The following is a 24,551-nucleotide window of genomic DNA, read 5'->3' on the forward strand; positions in this document are numbered from 1 at the left end:
AGATTTTAAGTATTTTTGGTGTATGTTGTAAGCTAGGCAAAACTGATTTTCATTAAATGTCAAACGTTATTGAATGATAAACATGTTTAAAAATGTGATAATCTTTTATGGGATTCTATTTCCATTTGCTTTTCTTTTGTTCAAGTCACCTGGCTAATCTTATCAGAGATTGACGTCTCTGCTCTCATTGTTTGGTGAATCAACAAAGAATGTTTTTTGTTGATTCTGTCATCTAGAATCGGGACCAGATTACATCTACGTGAACTCTTCTGTGTACAAAAATGGGACGAGTTTTGTGGAGTCTTTGTTTGAGAAATTTGGTGAGTTGTACACGTCTGTGTATTTGAGATGCTCCTCATGTCTGGTATAATTTTTGAGTTTGAATGTAAATGGTCTGCTGTTTTCCAGACTGCGAGCTCGGCGACCTTAAGGAAGTCACGGATTATCTGAAAGATGACAAAAACAAACAAGATGACATTTTAAAACAGGCAAGCTAACCCATCCAAAATAAAATCACTGGCATTGCAGTTAACGGATGTGTCAGCTTTTAGGCAAAATGAATAAGTGTGCTGCAAGAGTTTCGTCAGTTTGGTTTTCAAAACTTAGTCTCTAGGTCTAACTTTGCAGGTACTCTTAATGACTCATTAATTCAAAGGAGTGAAATATGTGGATTCTGCCGGGTCTGTGTGGGATTTTCCCATGTTCACAGACTCATCAGTCTTACATGATGTTGGAAAACTGAGGATTAAAAGGTCCACCCATGTGTCTAATTTATGGAAATCGTTTACTGCTGAGGTTTATATCCTGCAACCCTTTGGCTTTGAAAAAGCATAAACTTGGCAATGAAAGAAACATGACTTTGTTTATGTTTATGTGTCTGCATTCGCAGAGCTGTACAGACTCCCCTCCCCCGCTACCCACAACGCCTCCTCCTGAAGAGTACTACGAAGAGGCCGTGCCCCTTAGTCCTGGCATGACTCCTGAGTACATAATCACACGAGGTCAGCATGCTGAAGACTGAACTTGGTGACCTTTGGTGTCAGTTTTATATAGAAAGCCTCCTAGTCAGTGCCGATGATTTAAAACGATCTGCATATGCCCATATATCACGTTGTCCCAAACATAATTACAAAGCACAAGTTAGATTTAAGTGGATAAAGATGCAGTGAGTGAGTTGGATGTCGTGTCATCTATTTTCAGACAGGCCCAGCCCTCCCAACTCTATCGATGACGTCTATGAAGATACCAACAACCACTACCCGGCATCCATTAATTTGCAACGCAAAAACTCCTGTGAGCAAGAAACCCATCAGATATCCCAGTTTCTCTTACTTCTATTTCACTCAGTTAAAGCATCCTTTATTGTCTCCGCTGCTCCTTCAGACAATGACTCGGATGCTCTGAGCAGTTCCTATGAATCGTACGAGGAGGACGAAGAGGAGCGGAGCCCCGGCGTCACTCATCAGTGGCCGTCAGACGAGAGCAACATGCCTCCCGTCAGAGACTGTCGCATATGTGCTTTCCTGCTGCGTAAGAAACGCTTTGGTCAGTGGGCCAAACAGTTCACCGTTATCCGAGAAAACAGACTACAGGTGAGCGGTTCCAAGTCGGACGACAAAGTTGTGAGCTACATGAGTGACAAAACAACTCAGTGTCTTTATATTCAAAGCTGGTAGAGTTATACCTCAAGAGACTTGCATCTCTGGTTGCACTGAGAGGTGGTTGACAAGACTTTTAGATTTGTAATTTTAAAAAAAGTAAAGAGTTTTCTTTCTTCTTCACATTTATGTACTATGTTGTGTTGCATCTCATAAAATCCCACTAAAACACATTACAGTTGGTGGTTGTAATGTTATAGATGTACACATGTTGCTAAGCACTGCTTGTGTCCTTCTTCCTGCAGTGCTATAAGAACTCCAAAGACACATGTCCCTATGTGGACCTCCTGTTGCCCCAATGCTCTGTTGTCTACGTACCTAAGGACATCAAAAAGAAGCACCATGAGCTGAGGTTCACCTTACCTAATGGAGATGGACTGGTTCTGGCAGTTCAAAGCAAGGAGCAGGCTCACAAGTGGCTGAAGGTAAATGTTACCTTTTTGTGGCAAGTTTAGTTTGAGAATCCAGCTTTCTCTCATCACCGAAGGATGAGAGAAAGCTATACTATGATGTAAAAACTCCCAATAGGTTGTCCGACAGGCGAGCGGTCAAACCGGAGTACCCGAGGAAGCCACGTCTCCCATCGCTCAGAGGAAACACGAGCTTGACAAGGTGAGGATGTTCACTCTCCATCTTCCCTGTCATTTTCCCCCCCCCAAGGTATAATTACACAGCTGAGGTGAGGAAAAGTTTGATTTAAGTAGCAATTGTGCTGTCACCATCAATTTTTCTAAACAGTTGTTTGGCTTAGCCCAGTGTGTCATGATGCCCGTACTTGGCTCGCAAAAGGAAGAAGAGATGCATAACATAATTAGGTGTTAAGGCAACAATGACAGAGGTGGCAGTGAGTCAGCCTTCGAACATTCTCTGAAGCTTACAGAAAATTGTCCAAACAGAAACTCCAAAAGCCTTTAACAGAAACACTGATGAGACGTGATTAGAGGGAGGGACAAAAATGAAGATGGTAGGTCAGTTTACCTATGGGTATAACTTTGATTCTGAAAGAAACCAGAGGCAAATACATTGGCTGGCTTTCAGCATAATAAATCTGAAGTCTTTTTAAACACATGTTGACCGATTTCACTCTCTTGTGAACCACACCGAGTGACCTGGGGTGGGATTGAGACGGTGTTGGTGAAAGCCTAAAACTGTGATTGTATTGTTCCTCCACAGAGGTTGTCCGTAGACAGAAACACGTCTGATTCAGACAGCGTGGGTGTTTCAGCAGGAGAGAATAGCAAAGAGAACGGTGAGAAATTTCTTCCAGAGTTGCTCAGTTTAAACTGCATCTTGTAAAGGTTTTCATAATCCTTGAACGTTTTGTCATGTCAGAACTACAAACTCCAATGGATACTTATGAGACTCGATGTGATAAGATAACATTAGGTAACGCACAATGTTTCACAAATTAAAGAATGACAACTGGAGCATGCCTGTTTAGTAATTTTTTTTTTATTGATACCCCTAATATAAAGCTCACTGAGCACTAGTAAGTGCAAGATCAAAATATATGAAAGACAGTGTGAAACTACTAAGACATGGTCAACGCAGTAATCAGAGGAGTCAAGAGGCTCATGGTAACTCTGAAAGAGATGCAGTGTTCCATATCTTAAGTGGGAGAGTCTGTTGATATGGCAGCTATTGGTCAGACACTCAGAGTCTAGCCTTTATGGAGAATAGGCATAAAGAAACAAATTGTTTCAAGAAACACATATAAATGTGTTGTAAAGTCACATTTACCAATTAGCGCATGTCTACAGAGAACACAGCAAACATTTTGAAAATGGTACTGAAGTCAGATGAGACCAAAATGTAACAAACTCCATTCAAACTGACTAAGCTAGATTACAAGGAAGTGGTATGCATATCATATGCATACCTAGCTCAGAGAGATGTACCTCTAAGGCAGCACAAAATTGTCCAGAAATTTGACTCTAGCAAAGTTGAATAAAAATGCATGTCATACCTTTGATTTCAGATTTTCTTTTATAAAATCTTTTCAAGATCAGATGTCCTTTTTCTTTCATTTTGCAAGATTCTGTTTAAAAGCATGTTAGCGCATGTTTCCTTTTTTTACAAGCTAAAATTTTGATTTAGTTAAGGTGAAGCGGGGAGCTTTCGCTGCAGGACGGAAGATCACGCGCATCATCAGCTTTTCCAAGAAAAAGTCATCGCGGTCGGGTGACTCCCGGACATCCTACGGTGACCCTCGCCAAGGTAGCGTCTCGATCCACTCTCAGACTCTCGAGATCGCTCAAATTCCCAGACAATTTATTTTTCCTTCCCCCTGTTTTACCAAAAACTCAGGCTACCTGTTGGTGCTGGTGAACCAGGTATGGAGAGAGCACTGGTGTTGTGTGTGCAGAGGCTCCCTGCATTTCTATCACGACCGGGGAGACCCGCGGACCTCCCTGCCGTCCCTGCCGCTGAACGGCTGCGAGGTGGTCCCGGGGCTTGGACCCAAACACCCCTTTGCCTTCCGCATCATGAAGGACAGCACGGAGATGGTAGCTCTGGAGGTAAAACTCTTAACACAACTGCACGGATGAGCAGATGATGCAGTAGGCACGCCTTATTAACAACAGTTCACACTGACAACTGCATGGAAAATCATGGCCTTTTCCTAAAAACCTCTTAAAGTAGTTGAGCTTTCAATTCATGCATTTCTTCTCGCGAGTATCAGGTTGGCCAACGCCAGACAGATGTTGTCACTTAAAAAGCCCTGATGAACTCAAATAAACTATGTTCTTATGAGCAGCATGTTTGGGTGGAGTGGGTGGAGAGACCAAATCAAACTTAAATAAATAAATAAATAAATATTTGACTACCACGAGGATTAATAGACAAACCTTTTATTATAACATTTTTGCACATTTATTTGTATAAAAACTTGTCTCCTCCCTAAAGAAATAAAGAACTTGGTGAATAATGTTTTATTGATTAAACTTGCTAGAACTTTAGAAACACCCTGTGTTTTGTCAGGCGAGCAGCTCTGATGAGCTTGGCCAGTGGCTCGGCGTCATCCTTGCGGAAATGGGCTCTGCCACGGACCCCGAGTCCCTGCATTACGACTACGTTGACGTAGAAACCATCGCACACATTCGGGACGCCGCTCGAAATTCCTTCCTGTGAGTGAGACAGGGATCAGGTTTGGGATATCTGAGACAGTTCAGAGGAGAGAGGTAGTGTTTTGACCTCCTTCAGGCCTATTTTCTCTCCCTTTTTCTCCGGTCGTAGGTGGGCTACCTCCTCCAGCAGCACCTCCACCGATTCCAGGACGTACGATGAGGTCCCTACTGAGGACACGCAGGTTGGGCACACGCATTCTTTCTGAGTTAAACAGAAACTTATGGCTGAATGTTTTACTTTGATGCGATTAGACTGCAGGGTCTGTATATGTGTGCAGCTGTTGTGGACCATCTCTATTTGAAGGAAAGACACTTAAATAAATAGGCAGTGGTCTATTTCATGCCTTTTTAGATTTCAGGGGTAGAAAAAATGACTGGAAAGGAAAAGGTCATGGCCATTTTGTAGAACATAAACTCCTCTCTTGATTTCACTGGCATTGAGTGCGAGACATACCCTTCACCACCTCTAGCTAATTACATACACATCTCAGCGTTTTCTTTATTTTATTGGATTTTTATGTTATTACTAGGTCTGCTGTTCTAAACTTTCTTTCCTCACTCTCCTCTTATTCTTCTACATGCCATCCATCCCTTCTCCTCTCTCCTCCACCCAGTTAAAGGAGAAATCACGTAATCAAGGGAAGCGACACTCGAGTTGCTCCCACAGCAACCTCGGCCAAGACAAGTCGTTAGTCTCCCTGAAGCGAATGGACTCAAGTAGGTGCATCTAGTCTGTTGTTTCATAGATATTCAAGGAAAATGGAGAGAGATTTGTTTATTAGATTAGGGTAAGGGTCCAAAACAGTCTTGAAAACATGCTTTACCGATTTTCTAGCCCTGGATAATGATGCATTAGTTCACTATGATTTGGAGGAACAGAAATAACTTTTGAGATATTAGAGACGTTTTAGATGCAATTAAAGAACTGGCCACAGAAGAGTACGTTTCTGACAAAAAAAAAAAAAACTAAGACATTCTCTGATAATGCACAGTAATACATTAAAAATAAAACCTCAAAAGATTACTGTAAATATATGAGCACAATCTTAAACTTCTTGAGTTTATGGTGGTTATTTCTCTTTTAGCATTACCTACATTGGCCCTAATGCTCTGCCATACCTCAATGACTTTGAAGCATTTTTTTTAATAGTGATTACCGTAATTTTTTTCATCTTGAACTGGACTCCAGTATTACTGATTTCTGAATTAAAATGAACACAGTCATTAATTTCAAGCCTCTTATTTCTGTTAATTGTCATGATTTTCTGCTGACAGCTAATTAAGACTCAGCATTTAAGATTAGAGTATTGGGTCATACCAATTACAACCGGACCATACATGTTATATTTGTGTGCACAAACTTTGCAAGTAAAGCTAATTCTGATTGATAAAATCATTGCAACAAATAACTAAAAATGTAATGTCTCCAAACTAAAGCAGTAAAATTGCTATCATAACAACAAAGTTTATAAGATGTCATCTTCAAATAAAGCCGTTATGAAATTTTGACAACACAATTGTTGATAAAACTATCTTGAGTCCTTTATATCGAAAGATAATAAATCACAATTGTTCTCAGCAATTAATCAAATCACTCAGCCAAGGCTTCTGTATATATTATTTCTAGTTTTTTCAGGTGTTTTTGGTTTTAATTGGGAATTATTCAACCGTTTACGGCATTGTTAAATAAATAACAAGGTTGTTAGATAAAATCTTTTTCATCTCGACCCGAATTGTGGATAAATTGAGAACTCTGAATACCCTCGAAAACACACACCATAAAACCACAGGCTTGTTTTTTCATCTTGACTTTTGAGATAAAAGTCAGACATCAGTGTCAGCACTTTTTGCAGAATACACAATTCCACAATATTTTGACACAGTATTTTTTCAGCTTTAAACCCACCCACGGTGTCCATGTGTCACTCCAGAGAGCAGAAAACGAATTAAAAAGAAATAATGCAGATGTTTCCTGTTAGCATACTGTAGTTACATTTCACAGTGGAGTCAGAGATTCCGTTTCTCTTGTGCATTAGAGAGCTCACCACTCTCTGTGCGCTCCTTCTAGTGCTGAGCCAGTTTGCTGACAGCCCTGTAATTTAAAGCCCCCATCTGCCTCAATATTTCTTCTTTCTTTGTTGATCCCTTTCTTGTTTTCCACCGGTGATCTCCCTTTTCTCTCGCCCTCTCCCAAACGCCTTGTTGTGTCATTAGCTTTACAAGTGGAGCATATTAGTGTTTCTGGTTTGCAGAGGGTTCGCATCGCTGCTTCTCCAACACATAAAAAGAGCTCTGCACTTTTAATGACTGAGAACTTTAGGATGTGACCAGAGATTTATTGGGCACTCGCATTAGACGTGCTGTCTCACCTCCTGACCTCCCGCTCTGTATGAGTCGGTGTGTTATTTCTTCTTCACGCGTCATTTAATCTCTCCCTAAATTTAGTCTTGTTCACAAAGAAAGATAAAACTTAGAAATTCAGTCCATTCAAAACCAGCGCATTATATTTACTTAACTGTGCAACCCTCGTCCGTATCACCACAAAAAAAAAAACCGGCGCAGTATTAATCAGACAGGGAGATGCGTTATTGTCTGGGCTTTTTCTCCTTTTTCCCACAACCCCTTGACGTCTGACCCCCCTCACCTTTTGGCCCCGCCCAGACACCAACCCATATGGACGGTATGGGAAAACACGAGCGGAGGAAGATGCCAAGCGTTACCTCAAAGAAAAAGAAGAGCTGGAAACGGAGCGGGACGGAATACGGCATGCGCTGGTGACGCTCCGACAGCAGAAGAGAGAACTGAAGGAAGAGCTTAAGGTGGCTTCAGGTGAGGAGATAAATAAACAGAAAGAAAACAGAATGATACATAAATCATTTTCAATTTCATCTGTGGTCTCTAAATGATCACCAGTACTCATTAGCTAAGATTTGTTAGAATACTATTAGATATGAATATACAGTGTCCTTTATTGGCACCCTTGATTAAGATATGTAAAAAGCTATGTAACTAAATCAACTGTTGCAGGACATTTGAAATTGAGTCTTTTGATAAAACTCAATTTGATTGCATTTATGCAGTGCAAAAAAACCGGTCAACAGTGCTTGTTTGGTGTTCATCTTTCAACATATTGCTATTTATTCTTGATACGACCCTCTTTTGTGAACGAGACAGCTCTTCATTTTCTCTTGTAATGTTTCACAGCCTACAGAGCGTGATCTTTGACACAATTTCTCTTTGTCATCCACAGTCCTGGGTCTAGCTAGTGCTCTCATATTCAGCTCACCTTCTGGTGTTCTCCAGGATTTCAGTTTGACCACAGAGATGGCTATGAAATAACCTTGACTTAGATTCTTGTGGACCATTCTGTATCGATGTGACCTTATGCTGAACTCCAGGTCTACGTTTTAAAGTCCATGTGGGATTTTGTAAACTCCTCATCTTTGTAATTGAAGCACAGAAAGCACTTCTGGTTCGCCACAAGCAACCAGTGGTCATTTAGATATGGTGGTTCTAGAGATTCGATGACCGGACATGCCGCTTTTTACTGCAGTCCTCTGACAGTTTTGAGGGGTTTTTTTGTGTTTTTTTTTAACCTCCGTTCTCATTGGGCTCGCTGTGAATTCCAGCTGACTTCATTTTTTTAAATTCTTGTTTTGATTGATATTACAGCAAGTTTGGACGAGTAGTTGCTCACTTGTCGGCATATTCAGACTCAAGAAGACACATCTGACTTGTGGAAAATAAAAAAAATAAAAAATCCTGACAGTTTGATCAATTCAATGAAACCACACATTATGAAGTAATTCAGCTACATTTATTTCAGAAGTACTTTTTAAGGGTACCAGTAATTGTGGAATCAGGAGCTTTGGTGAAACGCATTGAATTTTTTTCAATAAATAAATGGAATGGGAATTGGATGAAATTATTATATATATTTTTAGAAATCATCAGTTTGAGATTATACTACTGCAATAAAAAATAAATTTATGCAAGGCGTCTTTCAATAATTGTGAAGGGTTCTTTCCAGCTCTTCTGTGTTTTTGATCCTGGTTTCTGACCACTACTATATAAGGGTCATGTGAAAGGAAAATGCCCCCCAGTGAGACGAATGCAACCATTACTCGTATTAAAAACAACATGGTTATGAAAATGTCTCCCATGTCTAATTAATCAATTTCCTGTGATTCCTGCGGTATGCTGCTATCGCTGACAGAGGGAGCATTCAGACTTGCTCACTGGAACAGTGCATTACTCTCCAAATGCAGGAAATACAATAACAACAAGTACCATCTCATCTTGGTACTAATTCAGTATCTTAAAAGATATGAAAATAGTTTCTTCAGTGAGACAGTTACAATTGGAAAGATAACTTAAATGTAAAAGTATGTGGGTTTTTTTGTGGAGCAGAGAGGAGAAAAGCCTTGCTGGAGAAGCGCGTGTCCCAGCTGGAGGAGGCTTGCAAGGCCAAAGAGGCAGAGAGGGTGGACCTGGAACTCAAACTGACACAGGTCAAAGAAAACCTGAAGAAGAGTCTGGCAGGCGGAGCGCTGGGCGCACCTGTGGAGGCCAGGCCACCTGCCAAGGTATATCTGTCAATCTGTGTGGAAAGACAAAGCTCTTTCACCTTGCAGTCTTTTTAAAATTTATTTATTTACTTCTCAACTTTCCTCAGGAGTTCGGCAAAAAAATCCAGAATTCCTACAGTGATTCTTTACCAGTGAACTGCGCCGCAGAGATGCGAAAGAGGCCGCCGTCGATTTGTGCGTCCTCTGCTGGAACCGTCATGCAGAAAGCAAAGGTGAGGATGTTGATTAAAAATATGTTACGCTCATGCTTACAGGAGCAGCTCATGCTTACAGGAGCAGTAAAGTGACAGTAAAGTCTGTCAATTTACGTCTTTCTTTGCTAGAAAACAAACAAAATCCATTTTTCAGTGGCCTGGTCAGAGGCTAGACTTAAATCTGATTCGGTTGTTGTAGATTAACATTAAACAGGCTGGTCATGGTCAAAAACTTTCCGGTGTGGCTTACTTCTGTTAAGAAAAGTCTGGAAAAAAATCTTAATAGTCACTCCATTTGAATTATTGCGAACACTAGATGATTGCTGTTTCCACTAAAATCAGCACAGCCAGTTATTTGGATTAGGGGGTGATTACTTTTTCAATTAGGGCCAAGTTGGACTACCCTTTCTAACTAAAATCGTCTTTAATCTATCTTTCACTGATAATAACAAATAGTTTGATTTGAAGTGACAAGAACTCAAGAACAGAATAAATATGTAAAAGGGGACAAGCTCTTGTCAGTACTGTAGAGCTTCAGCTCCCCGTCGCCTCGGATCTGATACTTATCAGTGACTGGAACAGGCTCATGTAGAAAAAAACATCTCTCATGAGCATTGCGATTCTGAGATGAAAATGTACAACAATTCACTTATCTGATTGAACCTTTAGAGCAACTCTACCTGATAGCAGGTTGACCTACTCTCAGGATAATTCAGGTAATATATATTTGACCAATTGAGATCACTTCAGACTGTGTATAGAATATTGAATGCAATAGATAATTACATATGTGGAAAAAATCAAACCAGTCTTGATTCAGTACATTGTAAAATATTATGTAATGTATACCTTCATCCTAATACACACACACACACACACACACTATTAAAATTAGGGCTGAATCAATAGCATCACACATTTCCATATTTATAATTTGATAATCTGTCAGATTTTGTAATCTGTTTCGATTTTTGTAATTTGTGATGTTAAGTATCTCATGACACCCAGTAAGGTAAATAAAATTAACTTGTTCCTCTTTATGTTCTTTCCCTGCAGGAATGGGAGTTAAAGAAAATAATCTAGGAGAAACTTTGATGGAAAAGACTGAAGTAAACGGACATCACAGGGTGTGACTTTTTCCCACCTTCTTTCTTTATCAGGTTCATCTGCCAAACTGATCAAGAAAGCCAAGAGGTTTTCCATTCCGACATTTAGGACTTGTGTTGAAAGCAATACATAAATCAGCCAGCAGGTGGAGGTACATTCCCACTGGATATTTGCTCTTTGGAGCCCTGAAACGGTCTGCTTGGTATACACTATTTGGACTCTTCACTCACTGCATCCAGGTATTTTCATTGTCTTGATGGCACTGAATGGGTCAAGGAAAATAAAGAAAGGGAGAATCTATGCGACAAAGGCACACGAGACGTGTACTGAAAGCAGAGGGAAGTGCATAAAATGTGGAGCTGGAAGGCACAGATGGTTGCAGCGTCACAAATGATAAAAGTGAAATGGTGTGCAAGCCTAACCTGACTAATGTGATATTTTGGAAAGAGTTTTACTATGAGGTGCCTTTCACGCAGTGACATGTTTTTATTTGTTTTCTTCATGTACATAGCGAACTACAACTACTGTTTCTGTTTCATTCTGCGTCAGACTTTCATCATCGTGCAACAAACAGCATTGTGCAAAGGTTTTAGACACTAAGAGTTGGTCATTAGACTTTTTTATTATTCTACTAAAGTCCCTGGCCACACTGATTTGGCTCCAGCAGCGTCCTACATTTACTTGAATCTTTTTTGTAGGTAACTGAATGACTAACATAGCGGTGCTACTCTGTGATCTATCCTTTTTGTTGTCATTTAAATACTTTCTGTCAACTTTTGCACTTTATGTAAACCTGGATGAGGGACTAATAAATTTGCTTTTCACTGTACAAGCAGTTGATTTTTTTTTTTAACTGTCGTAAAACACCATGACATGAAAGGGCTTCATTAAACTCCACCAACAAGTCATAGTTACTGTCGTTTTCAGTTTAATTGCACATGGCCAGTTATGTAGCCTGATACAGCCAAAGCAGGGGAAAAAAAGCACATCTATATGATTTAATAATCGCATTTCAATGTTGCGCAGCAGATGGAGTTGGTGATTCAGCAGTCCCTTTTTCAAAAGTATTCATACCACTCGGTCCTTTCCACATTTTGTCACATTGCATTTACAAACGCCAATGTATTGATTTCGGATTGGATGCGATAGACCAACACAAAGCAATGCATTTTTGTGAAGTGGAAAAATGTAGGTGGTTTCCCACGTTTAAATTTTTTTATTTTTTTACAAATTCAAATCTGAAAATTGGAGTACGTAGTTGCATCTGATGCCTAATAACGAAGCCCAATGCAAAAATCTGCGTTCAAAGAGAAATCACCAGGTTTGCTAACGACCACTAGTGGGGGGGGGAAGTATGATGAAGTGGAGGATTTTAGGTCAGATTACAAAGCACTGTTTCAAGCTTTGAAGATCTCACAAAGCTCTGTTTCATATTTCATCTGAAAATGGGAAAAGTGTGGCACAACTGCAGTCCTAACATGGCTGTCCACCTAAACCGACAGGAAACTGGGCTGAATTAACCAGAGAAGCAGCCGAGAAACCAGAAGTAACTCTAGAGAAGCCACAGTGGTCCACCGCTTTGGTGGAAGAATGTACTGATGGGGCGACAACATTGTTGAAAGAACCAAACGACCACAAGCTTAGTCGGAAAACTTGCACGTAAATGTTTAACTACTTTGTGAGCCACACAAAGATGAGAGTAAGGTGGAGTCTGGTCTCCTCGCTCCATGGCCGTGCTGCCTAGTATGTCATGGAGTGATGCATCTCTACATCATCTGGACATGTCTGCTGTATGCCAGGAAGTGAGCACGGAGTCTCACGGGGGTGCTGGGTTGGTGCGGGGACAAGAAAGAACCAACCAGCAGCTGGCAGTAGCACATGAAATGCAGAGTGCAGCAGATGTTTTGCAGGTGAAATACACTGCAGAATATATGAAGCATACCCTAAGGATTTGGGCAGAGTGTAAGACAGATCATGTATGAGGCAGTGACTCGCTGAGCAAGCCTACATGTGTCGTCAAGTTCGACTATCACAGAGGACAAGCAAGAGGAAAGCCATCGCTAAAAGAACTCTAACACGCAGCTTGCCACAACCAATCTAAGAGACCCAGTGAAGACAGGAAAGTGCCAAATGCTGCACATCACCCTGAAAAAGTCTCCCCAGTGGTGAAACAACTGTGGTGGCAGCATCTTGCTGTGAGTGTGCGTTTCTTCAGTAGGTGGAAGGAATCCTAACCAGAAGAGGGAAGCCCTGGAGGAAAAAAAAAAAGCTGTTAGAGGTTGTGAAACACTAACGACCGGGACAGCAGGATTCCAAACAGACAGCCAAAATTATAATGAAGTGGTTCGGCCTTTATAAATCCAACTCTGAGTCTCGTGACAGACCTGAAAAATTATGTTCCACGTCACTCTTTTAACACTTATGCTGGTTTGCCAATAAAAGCTGGGCAAAAAAAAAGTCAGTCCCTCGATGTGCAAATCCAATAGAGAGATAAATACTTGCAGTAATAATTGTGCTCAAAAGTGGTTCCACAAAGTATCGATCAAGAGGGGCTGAATACACACAGATGCAAAGCATTTGGTAAAATATTCACCATCAATCAGGGTTTTTATTTCCCTCAGCTGTGCAGCTCATTTGACTGGTATGTCACACGAAATCCCAACAAAACAGTGAAGTTTGTGGTTGTAGCCTAAGACTTTGAAAGGTTTAGTCAGTATGAATACTTTTGAAAGCACTGTGACACTCATGGTTTTTAATCATCGAGCCCTCATGCTTAAAATGTGCAGAGCCGTTCATTTACTTGCAATTAACACCAACTTTTTTTTTTTTAGCAGAAAGCACAGTCCTGACTAACCGCTTCTTATTATTTGCAGCCCCTAAAACAGGTTTTATCTGGGTGCTACAAAAAAAAAAAAAAAAAAAGTTTCATCAGACATGTCCAGGTCCAGCCGCTGGCTAACGAGGAGGTAGGACGGCTTCAGGGCAGTGGCGCGATCTATGCTGCAGCCTGCTGCTAATCAGCACTCAGAGAAAGAGATAATAGAGCCAATACAGGATATTGACAAAGAGGAACGCTGTGGGGAAAGCGGTACGGGCGTGGCGATCGATGTTGTGTGGATTTTCCACAATGAAGACAGCGGCTGCTCTGCGTGAGGCGTCTTTCACAGACGACAAGCCGCAGCCCTGACTCTGCGCTTTTTCCGTGGAAGCCGCGGGGTTCTTGGTGTCGCTCTTCGCTGGCTCCTCAGCCGGCTCCTCTGCAGTGGTGCCCACCTCTGCGGACCGGTTCGGTTGGCTGGAGTTGACGATTGGCACCAGGCCGTTTCCATTGGACTCGGCAAACTCCCTCAAAAGCTCCTTGAAGGACACACACACACACACACACACACACACACACACACACACACACACACGCAAACACAGACGGATGCTTTAATGCAGTCATAGTCAATATCTATGACTGCATTTTATGGCCTGGTTCACGTTTCTTACTCTGTGTAGATCCTCGATGGTTTGATGCTGCATTGTGTAAAAATGAGCACAGGCATATTCCAACAGGGCACCGAAGATGAAGGTGAAGCAGATGCCCAAGTAAACATCTATGGCCTTTATGAAGCAGTTAGCATTTGGCAGGGATGTGCGGGCCCCCATCATGAGAGTGGTCATGGTCAGGACGGTGGTCACTCCTGCAGGGGCAAATCAAAGTGTGATTTTGAGCAGAACAATATTTCAATCGATTTACAGTCAGTTTACTTTAAGAAGAAAGTTTTCTGTTCCCAGGTGCTTAATGCGGTTCCAATGCTCTCTTTAACCGTGATGTTTGTCCAAGTTATAATAACTCATTTGGCTCAAGACTTGTCAATTTCTTTTATTTTTGTAATTATTTTAAGGATTTCCTGCAGCACATATCTGTCTCTGCATCTGTATTTAGATCAAATCCAGACTAGTGGATTATTGACACTAAATCTCAAGGACTGGGAGCAGAACATGTAAAACCTTTGCTTTGCTTTACAAGATGTTAAAAATTTTTTTACTGTAGTTTAAGGAACACTTTTTAACAGATTAATCCCACAACCTTTCTTTTTTAATAATCCAATTTCAGTATGTTTTACAAAGAGATCACTGATGGACAACCATAAAAATAATCACCGGCTTCCATGTAAATAACCCCTCACTGCAAATGTGACGAGTTTAAAAGTGGATCGATGTATTTGTAAGATTGAAGTTATTAAAATAAGCAGACATCTCTGAGCAGTTATTAGTTTTCAGCTGCCAGGACCAATAAATCTGGATTTCTGCTCAGTGAAGATGCTAAGAGGGTCATCTACTGCTAGTAAGAATTATGCAGCCTATAACCTTTAACTAGCACTGCACTTTAAATAATCAGAAAATCCCCTTTTTAAGAGCAAAGGTGTTCTCTCTCAATCTGAACCTAAAAACTTGCTCGTATGTAGTTATTGTTTTGCTTTTTATCAAAACTGAGTTTTTTTCCCTCAAACGTGTTAAGCTCCATCCAAATCTTTTTCTCATCCTTTGAAAAAAAAGTAATATAAAGTGCCTGAACTACAATACAACGCATGAAAAACATATATATCTGAATCAATGTTTGTTTTTTTTTGTTTTTTATACTTCTAATGAAGTGAATGTGATGGAATTTAACCTGGGCAAGAGAACTGTGTTGAGTCTTATGCAATGTGGTTTGGTTTGTAAGACTATCCATCACAACTGAAGATTGATTCATAATTTATGTTCAGCTATGACATAAAACTAAATATTAAAGAAGTGACATTTGAAACTAAAAATGTTAAAATTGACAAAATTGTTCATTTCAGCCAATCAAACATTTTACTAATCAGACGTGTTTTAAATTACATGCCTGCAATGGGAGCCAAAAGTCTACCAACACCATCAGGCAAGCAGCGTGAGCAAAACGTTTCTTTTTTTATTATTTTTTAAATAAAGCTAGAAGTACACATTATGGTGGGTTGGAACCTAATCTTTAAAAGTCCATAAACTGCAGAAGTTTTGGACTTTTGCTTTGAACATCACAAGTAAAAAGAGATAAATTAACAAAGCCTGTAGCCACGTTCTGACATAAAAATGCCTCAGTGAACACCCTCAGCTCTTTAGAAGTGAAACTGGCAAATATTCGATCCACTTCTGCTTTGCTGCTGCATCCAGCGAGGTCTGCCTACATACATTTAATGAGCAGTTCCACGTCCGGTACCTCTGATTCAGCTAACAGGATCCCCTCAGCCACCGGTGCTGCGTTTAATACAATCACAACTGGCTTGTTTGGACTCAACACACAATATTTATGGCAATTCTGTTGTTTCTCTGCACTTTTGAAGAGTATTTTAACAAACCACACATGGCTGGTTATGGTGCCTTGGTGCAGCTTACACTTCTGCTTTTCCACTGCTCTTAGATTCAACGGCAAATGCAACACTACAGCCAGTGAGGTTACTGGAAATTTATAGCAGCTGATGAGTGATTTCTAAAGTATTGGGTTGGTTATAAGCAAAATTTCTTTTTTTTTTTCAGAATATTTAAACAGCCTTTTAGATTTTAGTTTTTAGTTGACAGATAAGACCTACCCAAATGTTCTGGAAGTAAACAAAAGTCCCAACATTTCAAAAAAGAGCAAAAACATTATTTCCCACAGTGACGCATCGCAATGAAGCAGCAACCTGCTTTTCACTGGTAGCGTCCAGATTACAGAGATTTGAACAATCACTTGTAAAAGCAAGAATAAAGGTAAAGCAGTTTACCAATCAGCATGATTCCTACTGTTTGTGGAAACTTAAGAAAATGTGGGGAAAGCATTAAATTATCTCAACCGTATGTTGGATTCTGTAATACTTTTCTGACCTGTCGTAGATAGATCTCATAGTACCGTCAGGTAAGCAAGTGATGAAATCCTCAGACCAGTGAGTAACAACGTAATTTGTTCATATAATAGGCATACAACCCTATGTCTGCTATAAGTGTACAAATCTGTACTTTCACATGAAACTTAAGTTTATTGCGTGCAAAACTACAACGGGTAAAGCTGCAGGTGGTGTGGATGAACCTCATCAGATGAAACTATACGGGTTCTCTCTTAATCCACCAGGAGTGGCGTAAACATTCAAATTTAACATCGGGCTGTTGTGCAGTTTCATTCAACATGCATGTTCCTGTCCTTGTTCGCCAACAATCCAGCAGACTGACACTTGAAATGCCTCCGAAAACATTTTGCATTGCGGCACGGATGGTGTTTGGCAAAGAAAACAGGGACAATAATAATAGTCATCTGAAACAATGTAAATTTTTTAATAACTATGACCATGTTATTGTATAACATGGTCATAGTCATAGTGCAAACTGAAGCATATGTGCTGCTTCAGTTTGAGTTGTTTAAAAGACTCTGATGGTAATTTTGTCCAGCAGAACCAGTTGACTGTAATCAAGCCAGAACAGAAGAAGACTTAAAAAAAGACACAATTACTGCAAACCTGACAATATTCAGATTTGATTTAGTGGGTAAATACCTGCTCAAGCTTATCATAGTTAAAGAAGAAAAGAAAGAAATCAAAAGATACTTTTGCGTTGCACTAACAATATGTTTCCAGTTGTGCACCTCTCCTGTCATGCAATGTAGCAGAAGTTTCCATTTTAATTTGACCATAATTAAATAAAAAAACAAAACAACAAGCCGGTGTCTTCCGAGGCTTGACTGGTACATGGTGTACATGGTGTACCAGAATCCTTAAGAACAAAAAAATACTGACCGATGCACGTTCGGGCTGGCACAGATGATTGGCTGATCCAGAAAGAGACCCAGGAGAGAACCACAAGCAGAATGGAGGGGACATACGTCTCCAAGATAAAGAACAAGACATTTCTGCGCAGGGAAAAATGCAGCACCAGCTTGGGGTAATGACCTGTTTAGAGACATAAAACAGCACAGCTCTCTAAACGCATAAAAGCGATGGATTGCGTTCACGTTGGACAACATCTTGGCTGCACATTACTCCACTCTGCACCTGTTTCGTACACAGCCTCCGTCACCGAGGTGTAGTAGCTCTCCACGCTGTACTGAGCCAGCCGCAAGGTGTCCAAACCCTTCACAGAATCGTTCCCTCTTGTCCAGTAGAACACCACGTCCTGTATGTTGTAGCCCCCTGACAATGCAGCACACGTGCTATTAGTACATGGTTATAGCATCAAATCTGCACAGCAACAAAGAGCTTAAAGTCTCTACGCTGATGATGGAGATGTAAAGCTGCAGAGGTAATGGAAAGAAGACGAACACACACTTGACGGAGGGTGGGCGGAAAGAAAGTACTCACAGCTCTCCAGCTGCAGGGTGCACACCTGTTTGTCCATGGGGTATTTGGTCAGGTCCATGTTGCAGGCAATTGTAGCCGTGATGCTGTCGAGTTTTCAAAGCAAAAGTATATATATATATATATATATATATATATGAAAAAAGAGATTTTTTCCCCCCTCTTCCCAATAAAAGTCTTTCCTTCTTTTGTTGAGCACAAGACGGCAACAGATCAGCGAAAGCTAAGAACTATTTTTCTTCTGACTGACAGTTAAAAAAAACAAAACAAACAAAGGCCCCGATGTGATAAGTCAGCAAATATTTTCACCGTTTGATGTTTTATTGATGTTTAACTCTCTCACTTTAACTGTGGAGGGTGAACTTTCTTCCCCACGGCGTGTAATGTCCGTGCTTAAAGGAAGTACTGCCACACTTATATCGTTATTTGGATTTTTCATGGTTTGTTTTGTCTTAATCACTGGTTTTATATCGTCATATTAGGATGTGCAATCATTATCGACAGGTGAGTAAAATCAGGTGATGACATCAGGGATGAGAAGGGAGGAGTTTATGTTGTGTGGAGTTATTTTTGAGTTTACTGCACCCTGACACTCGGGCGACGCTATAAAGTTGATGACCGTTGCTAAATGAAAGGCCACGATCTTTGCGATGCCACTTTGGATATGTTGACTGAATGCAAACATGCAGATGGTCACAGTTTTCCGTAAATAGTGTTTACTTCTGGAATAAACATGGGAGATTCAATGTGCTTAACTGTGTCTTCGCTGTCTTTTAAAAAAATTTTTTTTTTTTTAAAGAGATGAATGGGACTTGAAGTTCCACAGTAATATCACATATTGCATCACTATTTGTAACAAAGCAATAACTTTCCATTTATAAGTAAGAAAAGTGTGTTGTGCATTGCCACTCACCCTCCGCGAATCAATACTTTTTAAGGCAACCTTTCTCCAATTACAGCTGCAAGTGTTTAGACATATGTCTCTACCAGCTTTGCACATCTAGACATTGAAATTCTGCCCTTTCCTTTTGAGAAAACAGCTCAATGTTAGCAGAAATGAATGTGAAAGTTCTATGAATATCAACTATGAAGTCCTATCAAAGATTCTCATTTATATAAAAAGATACAGATCCCCCCCCGCCCCACAAAACAATTTGGTTTGCATTGAAATCATCCCGCTTTTGATCTGACTTTCTTATTAGGGCTGTTATTCAGCTGGGATATGAAGCTTCACCACAATTTCAAGTCTGCTGCTTCCTCCAGCAGGTTTTCTTCCATTTATTTACCCCTATTCATCACCCAGTCACAAAAATTATGAATAAAGATACACATAGAATATGTTTGTCTGAAAAGTGTGGCATGTACATATATTCAACACCCTTGACTCTTATACCCATAATTAAAATCCAAAGCAAAGGACTCTTATCCTGTAAGACTCGTAAATGTATAGCTGATGTCTCGGCATGAAAGTTTGCTATCTGATGCCTAATTCATGTTTAACTCTAAGTCTTGATAATCTATCTTCCTAAAAATCCCTTAGCAACACAGTAAACATTCAGTCGAAGTATTCTGCACATTCGAGGGCAGCTTCCTGACTCATGTTCAAAGCGAGTTGCCACTGTCCATGTTGACATTCATGAATCACTGTCTGTCTTAATTCAGCCAGAAGAAGGATGAATCTAAACATAATGCAAACCTGCTCTTTTTTTCTTCTTCTTCTTCTTCTTCTATTAAGCTTTGGAGTCAAAACAAAGCCGGGTGACGAAACAGATTAAATGTCAAGGCACATTTTCATAGATGTCAAGGACATGACAAATCACAGCAATTTCAGGGACATTAGGCATCCAGAAATGAAGTGTCACTCCCTTAAGGTTCATGACTGGATGGTGATGCATCAGTGATTCCTTCCTGTTTTGAGTAGGACCTGAGGCCAGAGCACGGCTGATTGCAGGAAAGGTGCAACGTACCGGAGTGCGTAAAGAACAGTGCCGTTGCTGAAGATGCGGATGAGGCGGTTCTCCACCGTCACGTCGTGAAGGAAGGAGCGCTTTGAGTCCGGGATGAAGGTGTCCGGGATCCAGAGCAACGACACCAGCCGCCCATCCACGCTCACGCTCTCGTTCCCGGGAAACACCAGCCTGGAGTCGCGCCACCGCTGACGGAGAAAGATGGTGGCTGTGTAGTCCTGACAGGATGGCATCAAGAAGAATTTATTTATTAAGCCCAGTTGCTAAAGAAGAACAAAACGGAGTTTGGTGTACCATATTTATTTCAGAGATGGCATCAATGCTGGCGATATCCAGACTCATTCCAATCTCCACAGGACCTTCTGTTGTAAATAAAGCCAAGAAATGTGGTCAAAATCCAATCAGCAAACACAAAAAATGAAAAAAAAAAAAAAAGTATTCTCAGTCTTTTGATTACCGTTGAAATTAGGCCTTAGGTAGCGGTTGTATCCCTTCATGAGTCTCTGAATGGTGGGCTGAAGCTGAGAGCCATTCCATTCACCCCAGTGGTTGTTAGGGAACATGCAACCACTGAGGGGGAAGAGAAAAGGCCAGTCAATGAGAAATGGACAATGAAAGTGATTCCGTTTCAACACCAGTTCGCTCACCCCTGTGTGACGGTAAGGCAGATGAGGAGAAGCTCATTCAGCTGGACAGTCATTGCGGATCAACAGACGGAGGTCGACAGCACTGTTCGGATAATGTGAGAAAATACACATAATTCTCTTTCTATAAAAGTTTTGTGCTCCTTGAACATTTTCATGTTTTGTCATGTTACAATCAGAATCTCCAAGTAGGATTTTAGGTGATAGATCAAGTGGGAAGTGGAAGAAAAAAAACAACTTTAAATCTGAAAAGTGAGCTGTGTGTTTTGTTTCAGCCCCTTCGCATCAAATATCTGTAGAATGGCTTTTGCTGCAATTTCAGCTGAAGGATTTTTTTCCCTTCTGAAACATTCCCACAGCATGATGAAGTCATCACCATATCTCATGATGGGAATGATGTGCAGTTAGTTTTACACCGAACTATGTACGCCAAAATGTTACATTCTGGTTTCATCTGCTCATAGTACCTTCCTCTACATGTTGGTTGTGTTTTCCACATGGCGACTCACCAACTTCATGCATTACCTCTTAGTAGTTAATGCTTCACTTCCTTATTTGTTTGATTTGTTGAGTGAATTACTTAAAAGTAAAACATTACAGTACCATTCTTTTATGTCTACTAACTTCTATTCTTTAGATAAATCTGGCAAGTTTTAGATTTTCAACTTCGGTGTGTCAGTTTGTCAAAGATAAACTTACAGCAGTAAATGGTTTTATATTAATTTCTTTAACTTTTTAGTTTTCTAGTTGACTTTTGTTAGAATCTTAAAGGCACTTTTATTTTCACCTTAAACCACCTACAAAGGTTTTACAGTGAAGTCATTCTGTTGACAAATTCCTCCACCTTATCCACCGATCTCTCTAGGATTTGCAGATGTACGATTGTGTGACGAATCCAAAACTGGGGATTTCCTTTTACAGTCCAAACATTACATTATTGGTTGCTTATCCTTTTAGGGGTATTCCAGTGCAGGGAGCTACTGTAAATACAAGCCTTTCTTTTCAAAAATTTCTTTTGAACATTCAAGCTTGCGGTATACCGTGACAAATATGAAAAAGTTCAAGTCGTGCAAAGACTTCACAAGCCATTCTCCTTCGCACCACAGCACAGGATGGCACAGCTTCACCATTGGACGGCAGCATCTGACAGGAACGTGGTTACGCACCTCAGGGGAAATCTGCAGCTCAAGAGTCATTCCAGTGCCTTGAAGTGCTTTGTCTCCACCAACAAATGCACAGGAATGTGGTATTGATCCTGGTCAACACCGTTGCGTCTGCAGCTGCTCCATTTTGCACACTTAATGACGCAAAGACCACTGAGCAGATATGTGTCCACCTGTACATTTACGTGTTTTAGCTGAAGTTTCCACGTGAAAGAGTGCGCCTTGGTTTGTCGATTTGTGTTGTCACGGCCTCATGGTTTATTCACACTGCATTACCGACAACTAATCACAGCACTAACTCACTGTGGAGTCCTTGTTGTCACCGGTTGCAACGCCCCCCTTCCTCTCCAACCCCCTGCAGATTAATCTTACTGGCACTAATAGGAAGCAGCGCTCTGATGTCTTGCTGTTGTTCAAAATTATGCAAATCCATGTTTCGGCTACCAAAGCAAAAACATCTTGCAGATGAGTTGCATTGTGGCACATTCACTAATTGACCATGGACACATGAGCACAAATGATTGTCCCTGCTCTTGGCCAAATTGAAAGTTAAAGGGTGGAAATTAGTAGGAATTATGGCAAATGTCCTCATTCATTATAGCTTTATTTGAGTCTTTCCCTAAACATTAAATTTTTATTGCTTATTTTTCCCATAATTTGCTGTTCATAAACCCCCAAATTATTTGGCATCTTTAGATGTTATCCCTTACAGCATGTCAGCACAGCTTTATTCCTCATTTAAAAGTTGCCCTTACCTGCTTTGACGTTTGCCCACCTATCTTGTGGCTTTTCTTCTTTCACTCTATCCCCTCTGCAGCCTTATCCTTTGTTCCCGCCGTAGTCTCCCGCCCCTCTTTGTGTCCCACGTGTCAAGTCGTCCTCTCCTCTCAGTTAGTTCTGAATAAATCCCCGCGTTTCTTCGGCAGACCACAGCTGCATCCTACGCCCCGATGCACGAGCCGCGGCTGGTTGTTTTACTGTTTGTGCAACTCCCACCACCTCTCTGCACAGCCGTATCCATCTCCCCACTGAGCCCTGTGTGCGCACACCCCTCCCTCTATCTTCCAGTCTTCATCCCTCTTCCACTTTACTCTCCTCAGCATCACATCTGAGCTGCAGCTGCTCCTACCGTCTCTCCCCCTACACACTCAGTCCTTTGCATAGAAATTCCCTCTGAGGGCATTCCTAAGCATATAACAACCTAAAATTAAAATAAAAAAAAAAGCAAAACGTTGAATAAAATATGAGTTCGTTTTTAGACCTCTACCTTAGTACTATTCTCAAAATCACATTCTGTGTTTCACTGGTCCTCTGACCTTTGGTGGTAGATCCAAGTTAAAGAAGACTAAATTCATGGAGGTTGAAGACAAAAGTTGCAAGAAAAAAAAGTAAAATATGGATTGTTTTTTAGAACTACACTAAAAAAGAAAGATAACGGAAAACATCCTTAAATGTTTAAACAAAAATCGTTGTTCGTGACACTTTACAGAAGCTTAATTTATGGGTTATTAATATGAATTTCTGCCATATGTTACTTTCAGACACACAATTAATGATCTACTAATTGGGAAGCCATTATACGCAAATGGCTGATGAAACTTTTCTTGCATCACAAATGTTTCATCAACGATGAAAGAAATTACACATAATCAATTATCTAATGCATAAATTGTGACCCAGTTCCCCCCCCACCCAGAGAAATCACATAAAAATGATTGAGGTAATCATGAATGTCTCCTGGTTAAATCGTTATGGTAAAAAGATGAGTAATCAGACATGATCACAAATACCTAAAGTATGCGCTATGATAAAAAAAAATAACCATAAATACCTGATGTATCAGTTATGATGCCAAACAAAAGGATATATGTAAGTTGTATATTTTTTTCGCTTTTGTTGTGATATTGTTTTGACCTTTTTAATTTGAATCAATTTGAACATTTGCTGCCACCGGAAATGGTTTATTCCAACAAACAGTCTTTATTTTTCTCTTTTCTCCTCTGTTTTTCCCCCTCTTCCCTGCTTCCCCCCTCTGGCAGCGAATCGCTAGCCACCTCCTTCTATCTCCCCTGACACCACCACTCCTCAGAGGCTCCAGAGCCCTCCGCTGTCTCATTCCCTCATGCCCTCGCCGTCCTCACCTCCGATTTATGTTCCCTTGCATCAGTGTCATTATCTGAATTAGAGTCTCTCTCTTTTTTCCCCTCTTTGTCCTCACTTCTAGAAAGTACCCATGTAGCTTGAGAAGGGAGTTCTGCTAGTTGTTTTTTTTTTCTTTTTTCCTCTTGTAAGACGTCTGCTGTTCTCCAGCTGAGTGCACATTTATGTCATTGCCCAGATATTTTCTAAGAAGATTGCACACTTTCTGAAATTCTTTATGTTGATGATTGGGATTTATTCCACACATAGCGGTAATTTATCTCCAGCACACCTGAAATTGTGTCATTAATCTTTATGAATTCCTTTCCCTCCCATAGCTTAGCATCATCTGTAATAACAGCCTGACCTTTTGGGATGTAACCAGCAGAAGCCACAGCATATGCAAAGAATCCCAACTGCTTGGTTTTTGTAGATACTTCATGGGTAATGTGATCTGACCGCGGGTGCTTGCACCTACCGCTGTCCCACTGTTTCTGTCTGAGTTGATATATGGATACCAACAAGACATGTGCTAGTTCTTTTATCTATCCTTAACAACATTTGCATTACAAAGCTGTCTTCTCATATTTTTTTTTTTACACCTGATGACAAAGCACAGTGTACCGAACAA

At 40.6% G+C, this 24,551-nt stretch overlaps 2 protein-coding genes across 7 annotated transcripts in view; one reads left to right on the forward strand and one right to left on the reverse strand.

The window, feature by feature from the left end:
* Positions 1-11,505, forward strand: part of afap1l1a (actin filament associated protein 1-like 1a) — a 31,232-nt gene extending 19,727 nt beyond the window's left edge. For all 5 annotated transcript variants that reach the window (XM_028008999.1, XM_028009000.1, XM_028008998.1 and 2 more), the window contains exons 3-19: positions 237-320; positions 409-488; positions 890-1,001; positions 1,201-1,293; positions 1,384-1,592; positions 1,904-2,083; positions 2,187-2,270; positions 2,832-2,907; positions 3,756-3,875; positions 3,966-4,177; positions 4,641-4,786; positions 4,896-4,968; positions 5,401-5,503; positions 7,448-7,615; positions 9,197-9,372; positions 9,462-9,587; positions 10,626-11,505. In XM_028008999.1, the coding sequence (XP_027864800.1) occupies positions 237-320; positions 409-488; positions 890-1,001; positions 1,201-1,293; positions 1,384-1,592; positions 1,904-2,083; positions 2,187-2,270; positions 2,832-2,907; positions 3,756-3,875; positions 3,966-4,177; positions 4,641-4,786; positions 4,896-4,968; positions 5,401-5,503; positions 7,448-7,615; positions 9,197-9,372; positions 9,462-9,587; positions 10,626-10,652 (2,069 nt within the window). In that variant the 3' untranslated portion in view covers positions 10,653-11,505. The remainder of the gene's footprint in view (positions 1-236; positions 321-408; positions 489-889; positions 1,002-1,200; positions 1,294-1,383; positions 1,593-1,903; positions 2,084-2,186; positions 2,271-2,831; positions 2,908-3,755; positions 3,876-3,965; positions 4,178-4,640; positions 4,787-4,895; positions 4,969-5,400; positions 5,504-7,447; positions 7,616-9,196; positions 9,373-9,461; positions 9,588-10,625) is intronic.
* gabrp (gamma-aminobutyric acid type A receptor subunit pi) lies at positions 139-22,961 on the reverse strand. Of its 2 annotated transcripts, XR_003594397.1 has the most exons (11): positions 22,537-22,961; positions 20,622-20,703; positions 20,432-20,544; positions 20,269-20,336; positions 19,975-20,192; positions 18,011-18,093; positions 17,705-17,842; positions 17,450-17,602; positions 14,169-14,362; positions 12,668-14,033; positions 139-149 (listed from the first exon to the last, which is right to left on the reverse strand). XR_003594397.1 is itself a non-coding variant. In XM_028009002.1 (10 exons), the coding sequence occupies exons 2-10, from the start codon at positions 20,672-20,674 to the stop codon at positions 13,701-13,703; spliced, it is 1,353 nt and encodes a 450-aa protein (XP_027864803.1). In that variant the 5' UTR covers positions 20,675-20,703; positions 22,537-22,961; the 3' UTR covers positions 11,533-13,700. The 2 variants fall into 2 exon arrangements, 1 of the variants encoding a protein (XP_027864803.1); XM_028009002.1 differs by lacking the exon at positions 139-149 and having other exon boundaries at positions 11,533-14,033.
* Positions 22,962-24,551: the final 1,590 nt, after the last annotated feature.

Source organism: Xiphophorus couchianus, chromosome 23 (genome assembly GCF_001444195.1).
Source record: "Xiphophorus couchianus chromosome 23, X_couchianus-1.0, whole genome shotgun sequence".
NCBI lineage: Eukaryota > Metazoa > Chordata > Actinopteri > Cyprinodontiformes > Poeciliidae > Xiphophorus > Xiphophorus couchianus.

Excerpts from the sequence above, each read along its gene's own strand:
- gabrp (XM_028009002.1), bottom strand. The coding sequence starts at position 20,674 with ATGACTGTCCAGCTGAATGAGCTTCTCCTCATCTGCCTTACCGTCACA. Across the intron at positions 20,193-20,268 it reads CCATCTCTGAAATAAATATG|GACTACACAGCCACCATCTT; the intron begins GTACACCAAACT and ends CCATCCTGTCAG. Across the intron at positions 18,094-19,974 it reads ACTGTTCTTTACGCACTCCG|CATCACGGCTACAATTGCCT; the intron begins GTACGTTGCACC and ends AAAACTCGACAG.